Source organism: Sphaerodactylus townsendi, linkage group LG07, assembly GCF_021028975.2.
Source record: "Sphaerodactylus townsendi isolate TG3544 linkage group LG07, MPM_Stown_v2.3, whole genome shotgun sequence".
Classification (NCBI taxonomy): Eukaryota; Metazoa; Chordata; class Lepidosauria; order Squamata; family Sphaerodactylidae; genus Sphaerodactylus; species Sphaerodactylus townsendi.
The window spans coordinates 88,183,050-88,201,604 of NC_059431.1; the positions used below are offsets into that span (position 1 = coordinate 88,183,050).

Consider the following 18,555-nt stretch of genomic DNA (forward strand, 5'->3'; position numbering starts at 1 on the left):
TGTGGAGGAATCAAACCCTGTTTTCCAGATTTGTCTGTGGCTCTTAACCACTTTACCATGCTAGGAAGGTGGACTTCAAGGCATGATATATCACTGAGGCCCTTCCCCTCACCAAACCCCACCTTCCCCAGGATCCATTCCCAAATCTCCAAATTTCCTAACCAGAGTTGATACCCCTAAAATAAATATAGGGCTGTGGTATATTTACTATGTATATATGTATTTAACAGACAGTCTGCTCCTCCCCTATCATATTTGTGATTTCGTTTGGCTCCATTGGGTGGAGCTCTTGGTTTCAGTTCCCAGTTCTTGCATGTTTGCTAAAGCTGTTTGTTGCAAACTTGCCCCTCTTGTAAATAAAAAGCTGTTGTTTTGGGCCAACTTTTCTGTTGAATGGATTTGAGAGCCAGTGCCTGAGTGAGTAATATAGTGTCAGAAGTGAGCCTGGCTCTTTGTTTGGGGTCTCCAGTGTTAAATAAGACGCTTCTAGGTTGCATTCCTTAGAAAGAAGGAGAACATTTTAAGCCTCCATCAGATTTATCATTTGTGGGCGATTTAGGAGAAAACTGGAGGAAATAGGAATAAAAGATAAAATTATACAAAAATCTAATCTCTAGCCAAGATATAAGACAACATTTTTTGAAGATCACTTTTTCTCATTCACTTATGGTACCTGAAAGTGATGTTACAGTGCACTAGGGACTGGTACATACCTATGGTTTTTACACTAGAGATGTGACATTATTCCCTGACCCTGCTTTTTGTTTGTGCTTGAGTGAAAATCTCCAGCAGGGCCTGAAGCACAAAGTCAGTAACTAGCTTGCTGCCCCCAGGCAAATGGCAAGCCTACAAATATGACCAAGGAGCTCTTAGGAGTTCAATGCCATTCTCAAGAAATATACCTCCTCAGGGTATTAGTTTATGTTACTCAAGTTGTGTAAATGAAATCATGCTTTTTTCACACCAAGAATACCCATACTACCCCTGACTATAAGGATAGGCAAGGCAAATCTTGTTGAAGCTAGTTGAGCCCCATTTGACTACAGAATTACAGATGTGAATACTAGCGTATTTGGCTTTGGTTAATAACAAACTAATCCATGGTATGGAAGAAAGTGGTGCTAGTGGGTTTTGGGAAAGCTTCCTCGCAATGCTTCATCTTTAAAACGGAAAAAGTAGCAAGCAATGTGAGAAAACGAAACTTTGTAAGGGAAAAAAATTAACACCGCCAACCCTGAACTTTACGATTTATTACCAGAAATAATGTGGAGGTTCCTATACTAAGAATAGTCGCTGATTTCCAATATTTGGACGAGGGAAACACGCACACACGTGTAAGTCGTATTGAACTCTGTAGAACTGATTTGTTATAAAACATAATTAGTATTCATTATATTAAGATTACAATGTTTAAAATTATTTTAACATTATAAATAGAAGCATCATGAACCAAAGCACGTTATACCTAATAAGTTACCTAACTATACATCATGCCGTACACCCCCGTCCTATTATTGCATGTGTCCTGTAAACAAACAATTCCAGTAAAGTCTGGCCAGGCTTCATTTTTCATAATGCGCATGCTCTTTCTTCGGGGCATGCTCAGTAATAACTACGAAGCCCGATAGCCCTTTCCTCGTAGTTGATTTGTTAATGGGAGAGCGGGGGCGGGCGGAAGCCGACCGCTTCTGAGTATGCGCTTCTGGAACTCGTCGGCGTGGAATGTTGGTGCTGAGTTTGACAGACCCACGTTGGAAGCAGCCGGGTCGCTGTAGCGGTTTGTAGGGGGTGGAATGCTTGTTTAGAATATTGGCAGCTGCTGTGTTCTAATATCTTGTTTTTGGCTGTTTGAGTCTTTGGGCAGGAGGGAGAACTGAAAGCAAGTCCTGAAACTTACAAGGCGGGGGGGAGGGGGTTGATGTCAAACTTTTTGCTCTTTCAACTATTGTCTGAAATGTATCAGACCCTGCGTGATGATTGTGCATGAGTTGCTCTTATATTTACAGGAAAGTAACGTTTCTGGTTTTGGTTGTGGGGTAGTGACATGTCATTAAAACATTTGGGGGCAGACTTTCAAGTAGGATGGGGAAATTTTAATCACTGAAGAGGTGTGGGGAGACGACATCTAATTAACTAATTTCTGTCAAGTTTTTTACTCTTTAATTTATAAAAGAGCACTCAAGCACAGGGCTACAAATGTTTTACAATTTATAAAAGAGCACTCAAGCACAGGGCTACTAATGTCATAGACAACTTTGAATTCCAATTGTACTGAGGCTTTCTCTATAAAGCTCCATGCCATGCCCCTGAGTATATGGATCAATAGTGATTGTGTTTTCTTCCTTCCATATTCTTGATGTTTAACATTAGCTGTACTGCTACACGTTACATCCTATTAGAGGGAACTTCCTTTTAAATCCTGGATCATAGTTTTTCATTTGTATTGTATTTCTGCTTCCCCATGTGAATTTCACATTATAACAATAGTTGACTTCTTAATGGGTATCTGTTCCGTATTATCATACTTTATCATCTTTGTTGCAGAAACTGAATGGGATTTATGTAACAGGTACAGCAATGGCTGAAGAAATCAGAAAGAGATTTGATTTTCCTAACACCCTTATACAGTCACAGGTGAAGTAATTTTCTGGTTGGAATATCTTGTGATTTTTAAAGTCACGTAGAACAAGGCTGAGGTACTCTGATGAACTCTTCCTTGCAAAAGCTTACACTGTGTTAGCCTCTAAGATGTCATTGGTTTCTTCTTTTTTACTCTGTGGGTGCAGACCAAGATCTTCCAACAGAACATTCTAGTTCAACATGACCAGAGAAAACTAAATTAGTCCCCAGCTATAAAGAGCCTTAAGGTTTGTGTATGTACATGTACACACATTTGAGAATTAACAAAAAGCAAGACACCAACCCATAAGGCAGGAAGAGAAGAAACTGTACAGATCATGGCAGTACTTTTAAGGGTGTTTGTATTTTATTGTTCCTCCTGATTCAGTTTTTGTGAAGTTTTGGAAATAAATGTAAGAGTTTGTATCACCAGTTGAGAAGCATATATAGAAAGTTTCTTTGTTTTTTTTCCAGGGAAGTTCCTGCAGGTGATATCTGCAGAATTTAGAAGGAATCCTTTTCTGTTTAAAGTCAGAGAGTGACTTCATTTTGATTGTTACTTTTTATTTCTTGCTCTTTCTAAGTTCTCCAGGCATCTTGCATGTTGAGTTCCCAGGTTGTGTCCCATCTAAGAACTCATTGTTCTCTAGAACTTTTCCAGTTGTTATTCCAGTAATTTGCTTATATGAGAACATCCTGTTGTCTGATGTTCAGGCAACATCACAGTCCTGGCTGTTGTATTGTAACACCCTTCTGATGTACAAATACACTGTGCCAGGAACCTTAGATCCACTTTACATGTTACAAGTGCTTGTTGGATAGGCTTACTTCCATGAAGTGATTCTGGTTGTGTAAATGCTTTCCCACCTGTGATCCTTTTTATTGTGACTGAGTTTGTCACAAATCTGTGACTGGTGCTGGAAGGTATTTTCAGTGTGGCAGGACCTGTGGTTGGCAACTAATCTTGTGTGCATCCTTCTTCGTTTGTTCTGTTGTTGGTCTCCCAGGTTACAGTATTTTCAGGATGGAGTTTTTTCTCCCTGTTGCTAAATTGCTGCTTGTCATATGTTTTTACTCCAGGTCTTTTTCCCCCATAGTAAAGACTCGGGACTGACTTAATCCTTCTTCCTTAACTCCTCTTTCCCCCGTAAGAAGGATTTTTAGGCCTATTATACTGACTTTACTTGCCCTGCGGCTGCTTGCTTTGTGGTGGGACTTCCCTGTGGCTTCTGTTCTTACCTGATCATCCCACTTGAAGCATCCCAAGCTGCCATTTTACTCACCCTCTAATGCTGTGCTACTCTCTTTTTGGCACTTATATTTCCCCCCTGTATTTAGCAATATATCACTGGCTTAGAGGGTCCATTGCTCCAGGGAAATGACTACAGCTTGTCATGTCCTTGTTTCAGTCTTGGGGTGGGATGGTTTCTCTCCCCTTCCAACCCCCCCAACCCCTCCTCCTACATGTGTAACAACTACTCCACAGCCAGAGAGAGAGTGGGAAAGAGAGCAGCTCTTCTCTCTTGCTCACTTTGGGCAACCTTCTCTTCTCATTTTGATCCATGTCCTGGCCAGGAGCAACCCTGTAACATACTTCCTCTGAACCTGTGCTGCAGTAGCCTGCCTGCAGAGAAGAAAGTGCAGGGAGGAGCAGAAGACCTAAAAGAAGCTTGGTGGATGCTCGCCACTATGCTTTCCCTGCAAAGGCAGGGAAAAACATTGCACTTTGCTTGCTTTTGCAAAATCTCTGTGATACACACCAAGTCAATTCTTCATTGAGGATTATTAGTTTTTCCATAGGCTTTCCTGGCATTCAGCAACAGATGCAGGGGCATGGCTACCCAGATCCCGCTGGGTTGAAAGGAGAAATAGAATTCAGTGAGACAGCACACACACACTCTTACTCATTAACGTCTCCCTTTCCCTTCATCTGGTCCATCCTCCTCCGCAGCCTGAAATAGGAAAAAAAGATTAGTGGCACCCCTTCCACCCCAGTCTTTAACACCCAGGCATTTCATAACAAAGATAGTGCAATTGCTATGTAGGGGAATTGAAAGGCTATTATCTTTTTGTGCTGGTTTTGGGTTTTCCAATGGTAACAAGCTGGCTGCCGCTGGGAAACAGGATGTTAGGCTACATGGAACTTTGTTCTGATCCAGCCACACTCTTATGTTCTGCTACACATTTGCCTTTGCACTTTGAATTCCACCATGGCTGCAAGGGCCTTAGTCAAGTCCCTCGGTCTTTGTTCTTGATCTGTTATATGGGGACCATAATAATGACCTTCTTTAAAGGGTGGTGGTAATAATTACACAGTGATGTAAAGATTAATTCCTAACTCAAAAGTGATGTATAATGTATTTTCATTATGACTGTGGCAATGTTGTTAATTTTGGCACAGCCATATTTTGAATGTGAAGTCACTATGACGATGAAGCTGCTTTGAATCTGAGGAGATTCAGCAAGATATAAGTACTGTAACTAGACAAAACTTATTTTTTTGTTTAAAATGCCAGGTGCTAATATTATTCTATGAAGTTAGCAGGGTGTTGTCCCCCTTCCTTGTGTGTTTCTGACACTTGGCCTGTGGTGGAATGAGAAACAGCCGCTGTTTTTCATGACTCTCATAAAGCATAACCAAGAGAATGGTTTAAAGAGACATGACACAGTTCAGCTGTAACAGTAAGCTATCAGGTATCAGTGTCACATAGCAGGAACAGGGGGAGCCAGAATTATGACTTCACTGATGTCAAGACCAGGACTGTTGGCAGCAGGCCAAAAAATCTGGAGAAAGGAAAAGGAAACCAAGGACCAGGAGGTGTTCCACAGTGAGGAACAAGCCAAAGGTCAGAGCCATGTAAAAAAATTGCCCTCTACTGAGTGACCTCACTTTGCAATCCTAACTCTTGTGTTTAAAGAGAGGCATATTTTATGGCATTGTTTCATTCTATGCAGGAGATTATTGCAGAAGGCAGTTAAAAATAGCCTATAAACTCAGCAGGAAAAGGCTCCATGATCCATTTGATCACTGCTCTAAGACACTGCAAGGAATCCTAGAACTCCTGGTGGAGCTTGAGATGCCATCGCTAGAGTCGTTCCTATGAGAAATGATAATGGGATAATTTCAGTGACCTTCTCAGTGATTTATGTTTTCTGCACAGGCTGTGAACCACCTTGTTGCCGCTGTGCTGAAAGAAAACACTTCATCCAAAAAGATAAGCCAGTCAACGAACCAGGTTTGTTGCTTTGCTCACACCCTTTTCTTTTCCCTGCAACCTTTTTGGAAACTGCTTTTCTGGGGTTGCATGATTGATGAGTCACAAATGTGCCTTTATGCGTGGTCGTAGGAACTCTAAATCTTTCCAGTTGCAAAACAATCCTTTGCAGGAAAAGAATGCTTCCTAGTAGTGGACTGCGTTATGGTAGTGTTGGATCCGGATATGCCAACAACTCTCTGGGAATGCCAAGAAGTTTTTCAGGCAGTTCCTTATGTCACTACTATTCACTTATGAAAAAACTTCCACAAGATGCTTCACCATTGGATGCCCTCTAATCTGGAGAATCGGGTTTGATTCCCCACTTTGCCACTTGAGCTGTGGAGGCTATCTGGGGATCTAGATTAACTTGTGCACTCCAACTTATGCCAGCTGAGTTACCTTGGGCTAGTCACAGTTCTATGGAGCTCTCTCAGTCCCACCCACCTCACAGGGTGTTTGTTGTGGGGGTGGGGTAAGGGAAAGGAGATTGTAAGCCCCTTTGAGTCTCCTACAGGAGAAAAAGGGGTGGTATACATCCAAACTGTTCTTCTTCTAAAAATTTTTTGGGGGGGGAATTGCTTTCATCACAGTCTCCCTTATTCCCCCTTGTAGGAACTACTGCCTACGAGCCCATTTTGACATCGATTTAATAGTAGTACAAAAAGGAGTCTTGCTCTGGGGTCTTGTCTGCAGATCAAGATTCTTTTTTGTGCTGTGATTTTTATCAACATCCAAATATAACGTAATGTAATTTTTTGAAGACGACAGAGGCTACAAGTGAGTGTGATCATATACCAAGTTTGTACTTACGGCAAACACTTTGTGGTAGCAGAATCGGGAGATTTGGTCATGGGAATGGGAGAGTTCTTCCTGAAAAAAATGTTATTTTTTTCTTATCAGACTTTAAGATTTCTCATCTCTAGGTGGTAGGTGGAGATCTACTGGAATTACAACTGATCTCCAGGCAACAGAGATTAGTTTACTTGGAGAAAATTGCTACTTTGAAAGATGGACTCCATGGCATTAACTCCCCCAAATCCCACTGAAGTCCTTCTCTTCCTCAAACCCTGTCCTCCTCAACCTCCCGCCCCCCAAATTTCTCAACCTGGAACTGGCAACCCTAACATACTTCCTCTGTTGGACTCAAATCTCATTGACTTAAAATAATGAATCATCTCCAAGAGTTGTTCTGAAATATTCTATCCCACCTTGCTGGAGTTTACGATGACTTATAATTGCCCCTGTTAAAATCATGGTGAGCTCAAAATCAAATAACAAATCCTTATAAAGGACAAAAAATGGCACAAATGTAGTTTGAGATAGATGTTAGCTGTCTAACATCCATTACATCAAAAACATTCTTAACAGATTTTTCCAGACTACATCTTGTGAATGATATTTTGTCCAGCCCATTCAAGCTGGTCTCTGAAGTGGCAACATACACATTTTCTGTGAAAATAAATGGGCCATGTATAACTTTCTGAAGGCTAAAAGAGAAGTATGGAAGCTATTCCACTACCTTGGAGCCAACAAGCTTTTTTTTTTTTTTTTTTAAAGCTAGGACTTCCTCACAGTACATTAGATCCTTAATGTTCAGTTTAAAGACATGGGAGCAATGTGTCGATCGAGTGATGAAGCAGCATTACTGAGTGTCATGTCTTCTCATTTTGATTTCAGACCACTGCATTAAACTTGCTTTGGGAAACATGCTGCAGTGATAATGTGGTCCTTCGGACAGCGTGTTGTGAGGCACTGATCACACTTACTGCCCAGGGTCATGCAGAGTTCAGTTATGTTCTTAATGGATCTCTCAACCTGATTCCTTCTGCCAGGTAATGGCTGCTTGTGTTGTCCATATTATATCCTGTTTGACTATTTTCATGTTGTGGCATATTTATTCTGGCAACCAGAGTGCTATATCTGGGATGATATTCCATTGATTCCCTAGGGGTATATGCTGCAGCATGGAAAACATTGTGGTGAAAACTATATCGTTGCAAGACCAATAACCTTGAATAATGGTACCTTTTGAGAGTTCCACTCTCCTCACTATAAATTGGGCATATGAATCTCTAGAGGCTGGACTTGACACAGATCTTGCATATCTACCTTTAGCCCTGTAATCCCTGGCATACAACACCCAGACTCTCCATTTTGCTGTCTGCCATATTTGGAGGTTTGGAATAGTCCAGGCTTCCTTTTGTCTCAAGTGAAGACTTGGGCATAGTGTCAAACTCTCAGTTCACAGAACAACTCACTTGATGGGTTTAAGGATTTTATTCATGACAGCAGAGTAACAGCAAAAGACCGTTCTGGCCAGAAGGCGCCAAAACTGTTGATAATACAATGCAACAATCCCCCCTTCCATGTGAACCAAAGCAGTAGACAGAACCCAGCTTGAGAGTGTAGCTTTACCACAGAACTCCAACAACAGAAGGCTGATGAGCACCTTCAGAAGCAAAAGGCAAAACTCTTCCCCATAGCTTCCCTCCCCCCTGGCAGTGGCATCCTGATACGTATGTTGAATGGCTCTTGGCTCTAGAGGAATGATTCAGAACAGTTGGAATAAATATAATTCTTCTGATATATGAGGCTTAGAAATCACGATTTTTGAAATGCCTACATGGTTCTGAAACCTTTTGTATCTGAGCCAGTGCTGTTTTCAGGTTTTCTGTGCAAGCGTGATAACTAGGATATCTAGAAAGCAATCCTCATTCAGGCTCCTTTCGCACATGCAGAATAATGCACTTTCAAACCACTTTCAATGCGCTTTGCAGCTGGATTTTACTGTGCGGAATAGCAAAATCCACTTGCAAACTATTGTGAAAGTGCATTATTCTGCATGTGTGGAAGTGACCGCAGTTTTATTCATTGGGACTTACTTCCTGGAAAGTGTTCTTCAAATTGCACCCTTTTTGTTAATTGAAGGGAACTTTTTCCCCCAAGATTCTCACTGAAGTCTGTATATTGTTCAGGTAAAAAAATAATATATTCTGTTTTTCACAGACAGCTTCGCTGTGTTCCAAAGAACTTGTTAGAGATCCAGGGTGGTGTAGTGGCTGGGTGATGGGCCAGGAGGGCATGAGTCCACAATTCCACTTGGCTGTTGAATTCAGTGAATTACTTTAGGGGGATTACTCTCTCTTGCTGCCTCATTTCTCTCACACAGTGATAGTGAGGACAGAATGCAAAACAAGAAAATAACGTGATGGATAAATTTGAAGGGAAAATTAGCACCAAACCGGCTCCTAGGTTTAACCTATAACTTTGCTGCTGTATGAACACTTATAAAGCCCTTTTTGTCTTGATTACATTTGTATTAAAAATCCTAACAATCAACAGAATTTTCGGTGATTTAAGAGTATGTGATATGTCATGCATTTATTAACTGTAATATATTTCTTGGTCTACTTTGAGGCAAGGTTGCTAGAGATAAATGGACAACTTTATACCCCACATACTTTTATTGTTAATTGACAGGGGCATGTGAGTGGGGGGCTCAATTAAAGTAAACAGGTAAAAGATAAAAGGAAGACCAGCTATGGCGAAACCAAAGCTTAATAGGCAACAGGTTTCCTGCTTTTTGCTTAAAGAACGCCAAGTTGTTTTCTTGCTCAAGGCCAGTAATTTGGTTTTCCACCTGTGCTGTATTATGGGGTCATGGTAGTGACCCCAGAGCTGACATTTTGAGGACTTGTACCATTCAAAACATATTTCCCCCTGCCTTTCAGAAAAGTATGTGTTAGATTGAATTTTCTCATGCCTTCACTTAGTCCAAAAATTCTCCAGGGATCTTGAGGCATGTGGGCTGGTCTCAAACCCTCTGTCGACTGCGTGGATTGATCCTGCCTGCTTTGGAATTTTGGAGTGCAGACTTTGGGCAAATGAACCACCCACAGGCTGCCACTGCTAGAAAGACAATACAACTATCTGGACTTGATGTGGGTAGGCTGAATAATCCCCCACCCCCAATTACTGTTACATATGTTAGATTTAATTGCAAGTAATTAAAAAAAATAACACAGGCTGAGTAGCATGTTCAATTTTAATAATTCCCTTTTGCATTCTGAATTAACAATGTTCCAGACTAGAAGTTGTAAAGGATTTCTTCAGTGAAATAACTTTGATTGTAATATTATGGGTTCATTGTGTTTTCTCAGGAACGTCCATGGCTTGATAAAAACTATTGTAAAGCTCCTAGATATGCAAATACGACTGTTGACCAAAAATGGGGAGGAACAACTTGGAGAATTATATGCAATCAGGTATGCTGATTTGAATAGTTTAAGGTTGTTTGTATGTGGCTTTGTGTTTTGGAACTCCATGGAAGTAGTTCTAGAGAGAGTGATATATACATCCCAGAGAAATAAAGTAATATTATATTACAAACACCTGTGGAGACTAGGCAAGAACTTTTGGTTCATCTACAGCCTCTTGGCTAATGATTCCTACATTTTTTTATAAACTCACTATAATGTTTCCTGCATAGTTGACAATAAGATTAGCTGAGCGTCTCTGGGGTATCTTGTGCCTGAAGTCTTGTTTTGCCCCAAAGCAGTTGCTCTGGAGAGCTATTCTAAAATGAGAGTTTTGCAGATCACTAGTCCTTTTTCTGTTAGGACGGCCAATATGCTTTGAATTGAGATTAGTAAGACAAAATGAGTTGAATGCCAAGGTGTCCTTCCATTCATTTTGGGTTAGTGCCAAAAACAGAAGGGTATTGCTGGGATCAAACTCCATGTGTGTAGTTGAATTCAGTTTAACTTGTGGGATTGTATATCTCTTTCAACAATTGATACTTGAATGATATTCAAAGTCTTTTATGTATTCTTGGAATATTTAAATGTTATTTATCTGTTTTTGGAAACTTAATTAGTGGATTGCTGTATTTGAGTAGAGACATCTGCTAGGGAAGATGGAGGAATATCCCTGAAACAACTCAGGACTGTGAAGTTTCTTGTATCTGCCCTAGCTACTGCTCTAGATTCCCTCATGAAAGCCCCATAAATTAAAAAAAATCAACTGTTTTAGTTTTTTAAAAACTAAACTTGTAACCAGTATTTCCTTTGAGATTAATATTGGAAGCTTTTGGGAAGGCTGAGATGGGCATGTCTCAGCTGCTATGGCCCTTTCTCCCTCTCTTAAGACCTAGGATGGATAGGGGAGGTGGGACAGTTCTCTCTTACCCAGTTGCTCCTCCTGTTTCTGACTTCTTCCTCAATAGGAGGGAATCCAGCCTGATGTTGTCAGCTGTTGCCTACCTTAAAGGCATCAGACACATAGATGTGTAGGATTGCATTCCCTGCTATGTTCCATTGTGACAGCTCATCAGAGAAAAGCCTTCAGATAGTCCCACCTTGCAAACAGATGAAAGCAGCATTTACAAATGCTGTGGTGATTCCTACATTATGGAACAGTCTGCCTGAGGCTATTGGGAAGCCATCTAGAACACAGGTGTCAAATTCGCAGCACTCCAGATGGTATGGACTACAGTTCCCATCATCCCCTGCCAGCATGCTGCTGGCAGGGGTAGATGGGAACTGTAGTCCATAACATCTGGAGGGCCACAAGTTTGACACCTGTGATCTAGACGAAGCAGCAGCAGCAGCATTTATTGTCATTGTGTACGCACAATGAAATTTACAAGCATTCCCCGATGCACACTATTTCAGACCTCACAACCCATCCTCACATTCCCCTTCCTCCATTCATCCCTGCACAGCCCCAAACACATCAACACGAAACCATGGAGTTCAGCATAGCCACAGCTCTAGAATAGAAGCTGTCTCTGAGCCTATTTGTCCTAGTTTTTATAATCCTATATCGTCTGCCATATGGTAACATTTCAAAAAGTGTATGCCGGATGAGATGGATCCTTCAGGATATTCTGAACTTTCTTTAGGCAGTGGGAATTATAAAGTTCTTCCAAAGAGGGAAGAGGGCAGCCAATAATCCTCTGGGCAGTGGTGATCACACTTTGGAACTTCTGTTGCTATACAAAATTGTTCAGAAAGACATTCTCGAAGAGGGAGCAAAGCTGTGGTGCAATGGTTCTGCTCAGGAAGTTACTTACTATTTTGCCTGCACTATGTTGTTTTGTTAGATACAGTTGCATGCAATCGTGTTTTTCCTTTGTTTTCCATCCCATCCTTCTCTGTTTTCAAAGGGAATTTTAATGTTTTTCTTTTTGTCATATCAAACTAGCAACGTGACATTGGGGCAGAGATACAAAGTAGCAGAGTCAATTGGGTCAGCTTTGTCAATTTCAAATAAAACTTATGATGCTATTGTTCAGGCAGAGATGCAAACTAACGTGGTTGATTGGATCAGCTTTGTCACTTTCATATCGAACTTGCAATGTAAATGTTAGAGCACCGAGCAATTTTGAAGGTGGGGGTGATTGCTTCAGTGATAAAATACTGAGATACTGCGGCAATTGAAAAGAATGCTAGGAATAATTGCTGCATGTAATCAGGGACTGCTGCAGTAATGATCGTGTGTTACTGCAGATCACATTTGGCCAAAAAAGTGATTCTTTGTGAGTGTGCACTGGGGGGTGGGAGGGATGTGTTTCTGTTCTTTCAGGTAATGGCGCCTGCTTTGGCTTCCATTTTGAGTTGGTAGTTCTCAATAGTAGAAATAGAGGCTGAGACATTTTTGAATTGGCACTTCAAAATGTAACTCTGCAGTAATGCCAGAGGACCTGCTCAAAAGAAAAAACTGGGGGAGGATTGCTCACCTGCTTCAAATATGACATTCCGCAACCTTCAGGAATAATACATTTTCAGCATAGTATGTAGAATAAATGCAGCTGAGGAGATAAAGAGGAATTTACACCCAAAACAACAAGAGATGTGCAGAATGATTTCATAGAAAACGTTTTCAAGACACACAGTTTAACTACTGGGAAAAATCTGTGGTAAGCTGTGCATGTGGAAAAGGCCTCTCTTCTGTTATGGTCTGTTGCAGTCATTGTCTGTACTGTCAACATGGCACAATCACTAGTCCTGTTTCTCCCATAGGAGCATACAAGTGTTCTTAGTTGACTTCCCCAAACTCTGTGGCTCCCTTTTTCTTGGAGGTCTGCCAAAGACTGAGCTTGAACAATGAATGTTTTCCAGAAATGCTGCAAAATCTTCTATTTACTGGTTTTTAATGGTGTGGGGGATGGAGGAGGGTTGTCACTCACATATCCTAGAGACTTGGAAGAAACCGCAGTCAGACACACTCAGTGACCACACAAAATTAATGATCTCAGTTTCCAGGGAAGTTCCAGGTTACTTATCTGAAATGATCACCATATTCTGTTGGCTAAAAAGGGTTTTCACCTGAGGCAAAGATGCTTAGTGACTGTGAGGGGTGTTGGTTTGGTTTTTCATGAAGGACAAATTATGATTTTTTTTAAGTCAGGAAAGCACGAAGTTGCTTTTTTATTTCGCTTTATCTTATAACTGCAATTAATTGAGGGTGATATAAGCCAGTCTCTTAGGAATTACAGGTAAGAAGGGGCAGCCTTAGTGCAAAGCCTTGGTGACCTTGGGCTAGTCACACACTTTCAGTCTAACCCCCTTCGTAGGATAAATTGTAGGGAAAAATGCTGAAAGCCACTTGGGATCCAAATTGGGGAGAAAAAATAGGATATAAATGACAAAATATGACAACACATCTTTAGGATTCTGGTAACTGTCATCCATGTTGCTCTCAAGAAGATTTTTAAAGATGAAAATCACATTGTTTCATCAAGTCTTTGGGAATGAAATTTGAGTTTTCTTCCTTATTGTGAGAGGTTTTTTTAAAAGTAATTGCTATTTTTTATGGTTGCTAGTGGTTTTCGTGGGCTCAGGCATGGGTACAGAGATGGCTTTTAAGCAAAAGTGTAGTGGGGGGAAATGGTGCCCAGGGCAAAATGGAGCTCCCTGTGCCCTGTGATAGCTACGCCTCCCCCCGCACCCCACTTACCTGAGCCAGCAGTAGTTCCAGTCAGCCTGGTGGGGCGGGGGAGGGCCCAGCTAAGAGGGGAAGGGGGAGGTGTGTGCAAAACTGCCCCCCTCCCCTGCAGGCGTCATTTCCTCCTCCCAAGATGACTTGGACGAGCTGATTTGGCATGGGGGAGGAGGGCTGAGGGGGCAATTTTGTACCCTCCCAAGGGCGCCATCCACTCCTCCCCGCGCCGACTCGGATGAGCCGAGTCAGCGCGGGGGAGGTGTGGGGGTGCAAAAGCACCTCCCACACGGCACACCTCTCTTCCCCCATGCTGACCTGGTAGCTGAGTCGGCACGGGGTAGGATGTGGGAGTTGATTTTGTGGCCCCTCCACATGACAGGATTGCGTGCACCCGGGACATGTGACCCCATATGTCCTTGTGGGTGCTCCACTCCTGGTTCTAAGTGTATTAAATTCAATAAATGAGGAGTTTTGTTTCTGGACTTAATGCAATGCCAATGAAAAACTACCCTGTCCTTTGTGGATTGTTTTTTTGGGGCCTATGGGAATATCATTTCCCAAAAGATAATCTCCTTTGTCGTAAAGGGTGTATTCACACATGCTGAATACACACTTTCAATCTACTTTCAATGCATATTAGTAATTGTTTGCAAGGTGATTTTTTGGCAGATGTGAAAGCACCAGTCTGGATTTTTGGTTAAAATCTATTAATAGTGCCAAAAGTAACCTGTATGAATTTAACCCAAGAAACCCTTTGAAACTCTTCTATTTGAGTATTCATAGGGGCAGAGTAGGTTAGCTACTGATACATTACAGCTTTACTAAATATGTGTTGGGCTTTTAAAACAACTATTGAATTGTGATGTGGCTTCGGTAAAGTGCTGTAAGATCGGTAGAGTCATTTCCATAATTATTCAGCCATAAAATCTCCATGAATGGACTCCCTATTCAGTATGATAACCAATCCGATTAATGTTCTGATGCATTTGATTTGTTGGTTTTGTCTCATTTTCTCCTGGAAATTTTTCAAAAAGAATCTTGGCTGCTGGGTACCATTCAAAGGCAATTTGGTGTAGCTTTACCACGTTTGCCAGCATTTCAAAGTTCTTGATATGATTTCAATGTAACGTACAGTTCTGCATTTGGGCAGCCAGTCTACTGGATCTACCTTATTGGCATTTTGGGGATCAATATGTGTAACTTGCCTATTCATAGGAACTTGGTAGATAGACAGTTATATCTTCTCCTCATATAGATGCTGTACTTCATGGAGAGCGATCTCATTGCCCTGCCAAGTGGCTGACCCATCCCACCTTTAGGTACCCGCTGAATGTTCCCAGTAGAGGTGTAACTTCTGGATTGGGTAATTCCTGGAGGCTTGTGGTTGGAGCCTCTATTGGATGGGGTTTGTGGAGGGGAGGGACCTCATTGGCGTATAATGCCTTAGGGCCTAATTTCCAAAGCAGCCATTTTCTCCAGGATTGCTGATCTCTGTAGTAGGCATAATTCCAGGAGATCTCCAGGCTCCACGTGAAGCTGGCTACTCTGTTCCACATGAACTGCATAATGTTTGTAGACATAGACTCCAGTATGCGTAGGATTTACTGGTAATTTCTGAAAGCTTGTCTCTCTTACCCCACCTACTTATCTTCATTTTCCCTTGCATTATCTCTAAATTGTGGAATTAAAATTCAAGACAGGAAGAAAAATGCTTATATGAAGTAGTAAAATGCTGTGCCGTGTCATTGAGAGAACTGGAGTCACAGCTGTATACATGGAAATGCCTGGCAGCCGCATGACATTGTTTGTTCATACAGGAAAATCAATCTGGCTGTGTTACTGAATTTTTGATGTAAATCAAATTCTAGTTCTCCTGTAGACATACCAGGGGTTGGGGTGACTTAAAGGTTGCAGATAATTCACTTTTGTTCTAGTCCTCTGTCTGAATGTTCTTTGTGAGAGACTACTGCAGCACTGACTCTGACATACTGAAGATTGGCCCTGCAAACACTTATTTACACAGGCTTTCTAATGGGTTCATGACCTAAAATTATCTTACACAGGCTTCTCGTGGACTACATCTTTGTATGTGTCATAGTGCTGCTGAGAAGGTATTCTAAACCAACCCATCAGTGCTGAATTTTTGCATTTCCACTGTTGGCTGATGGTTTCTTAAAGTTTACTATTCATTTTAATGTCTGAAAATGAATGTAATCATGGACCTGTAAGCTATGGCTAACTACAGCTGCTATATGTATGTGCAATACCACGTGGTGGTGTCCAAACAAGCTGTATTTTAGTTTGTAATAACAGGTTTAACCCTTCAGATATTATATCAGATATATATTTCATGCTCCTCTGCAAGATCTGGAAGCCTAGAACTAGAAGAATGTACATGCTGATCACAGTCTGCCTGGCCAGACTGATGTACATCAGTAACCTTAGTGTTAGATGCCTCCAATGGGCTTTACATGGGGTTGCCCTTGAAGAGTACTTTGAAAAAGTGGTGCTGAATCCAGCAGCATGATTGTTGATCTGATCAGCCAGATTGCAATGATATTTGACATGAAGTTGATGGATAGTAGATTCAGGGTGGACAAAAGAAAATACTCTTTATACAATTAGTGATTAACATATGGAATCTACTGCCAGAGGATGTATGACCACAGGCCCAGACAGGGAATTTAAAAGGGAATTGAACATATTCATGAAGGGTAGGTCTATCTGTGGCTAAATAAAGAAATAAAGGAAACTTCTACATTCAGAGACAGTAAATCTCCGAATACCAGTGCCAGGAGGCAACATCAAGGGAAGGCGTTGGCCTCTACTATCAGATCCTCTGAAGATGCCAGCCACAGATGCAGGCAAAACGTCAGGAGAGAATGCTGCTAGAACACGGCCATACAGCCCAGAAACCACACAGCACCCCAGCGATTCTGGCCGTGAAAGCCTTCAACGATACATTAAGGTGTTGAGGGCTTATAAAAATCAATCAAGGTCCCAGCCTGGTAGCCTTGCTTCCTCCAAACTTCGTGAGCTTTGCAGCCTTCTGCTGCTTTCAGTCTCCACCCCTTTCTGGGTCATTCCATTCTGAACGTAGGGGTGACAAAGACACCTCCAGATTCTGACCTGCACATAAAATAAGGCAGTGTTTCACCATGGGTAGGAATCAGAAAGCAGCTGCCCACTCAAATGGCTGCAAAGAGTTTTTCTTTCCAAATTTGGCACCTGAGGCAACCTTCTCTGTCGAGGTACCTGTTGACATAATTGTAATGCTGTGTTGATTACTGTGAAGTGATAATTACTGTAAAGCATTTTGGTATGGCTGAATGGGGTATGAAACTAATAATAATAATTACCGCAGCGGGCCCTGTTTGACTGGCACCCTACTCTGTTATAGAATGCTTGCCTCAGCGGTGAATTCAAGATCCCCGTTCTCAGCTGTACTGAAATTAAACACCTTTGGGAACAAGTCGTATGGGGGGGATGTGATTCTGGCTTTTGAGGCTACAGAGTATTTGCAGAGGAGGATATTAAAAATCTTGAAAAGCCCTGCAGCTATGTGGTGTCAGCTGAACAGCGGTGTCCTTTGAGTTCACTAGGTCGCGCTTAGCTATAGTGCATTTCCCTTCCCCCATTGGGCTGGTTAATATTTGCAATTTCCTTGCCTGTTTGGTCTCTTCTGACTGTCTGCTGAAGAAAATGAAGGACATTTAGGTGAGAGAGTGGGTTGTATATATATGGGGGAAAAATCACTCTGCAATCAATTTGGCTAACCCATCAGCTTTTTTCATTTGGGTAATGGTGACATTTATGCCTCCTTAAGTAAAATGAAATGTGCTCAGTTACGCAGCATCTTAATAAGGTCACAGGGGATATTAAAGTACTATTATGGGTGATATTAAATTGGCTTTCCATTTGGTGTTATTTTATTTGGAAGGAATGTCTGGGGATGGGGCTACCTTCTAACGCCCAGCAGCCCTCCCCACACCCCTCCCCTTTGCAGTCCCTTGCCCAGGGACTGAGGACACCCTGCAACTGGCAACCTCACCCCCAGATTTACCAGCAAACACAGGGGTCTCCTGGAAGCCAGAAACCAAGAGAAGCTGCAGGAAGCCAGCAAGAATGCTTGAGGAACAGGAGCCAATCTCAGCATTTCCCCCATACTGTTTCCCTCACCATTTTTTCCTTACAAATACTCTGTAAAATAGGTTAGGATTAGAGTCTGTGACTGGTTCAAGGTCACCTTGTGAGTTTCCATGGCTGAGTGGGGTTTTGAATCCCGCTCTCCCAAATTCTAGTCCAACACCAATTACTGCACTGGCTGTAAATAGAAGTATGGATATGGTAAATGTTAGAGGACTCTGAGCCATGGCTGGGAAACTGGAGTGCTTGAGGCAAAGCAAGAACACTCATCAGCATTTGGCCGACCTGTGGCACAGAGAGAATAAATGGGGTTTGGTAGCCCCTGAGTATAATTTCTAAAGGAAGGACAGCAAAGAATATATCTGGATTGTGACTGTGTATGTTAGTAAAGTCCAGTGAACTAGAAAAAATGAGATGAATAAACTCCATGGTATCACCATGGGAAGAAAGACTATACCTGAAAAACAGCACTTTTGGGGAGCATACTGCTGCATTCCTGATGAAAACTTTGAAGTGATATAGAGAAAAGGGAGAAAAACTGGGGAGGCTGCCAAAGGAGAACGTCTGGCAATGATAGGTAACTTCAGCC

General features: G+C 41.8%; 1 protein-coding gene across 6 annotated transcripts in view; it reads left to right on the top strand.

Moving 5' to 3' along the window:
• The first annotated feature begins 1,697 nt into the window (after positions 1-1,697).
• The window catches only part of FOCAD (focadhesin), a 144,100-nt gene continuing 127,242 nt past the window's right edge, over positions 1,698-18,555 (top strand). For 2 of the 6 annotated variants that reach the window (XM_048503710.1, XM_048503713.1), the window contains exons 1-5: positions 1,698-1,777; positions 2,545-2,634; positions 5,781-5,855; positions 7,554-7,708; positions 10,037-10,141. In XM_048503710.1, coding sequence (XP_048359667.1) covers positions 2,578-2,634; positions 5,781-5,855; positions 7,554-7,708; positions 10,037-10,141 — 392 coding nt within the window. In that variant the 5' untranslated portion in view covers positions 1,698-1,777; positions 2,545-2,577. Of the gene's footprint in view, positions 1,789-2,544; positions 2,635-5,780; positions 5,856-7,553; positions 7,709-9,714; positions 9,822-10,036; positions 10,142-18,555 lie in introns of those variants that run through there. The other 4 variants (XM_048503711.1, XM_048503712.1, XM_048503714.1 and 1 more) reach the window with 4 other exon arrangements.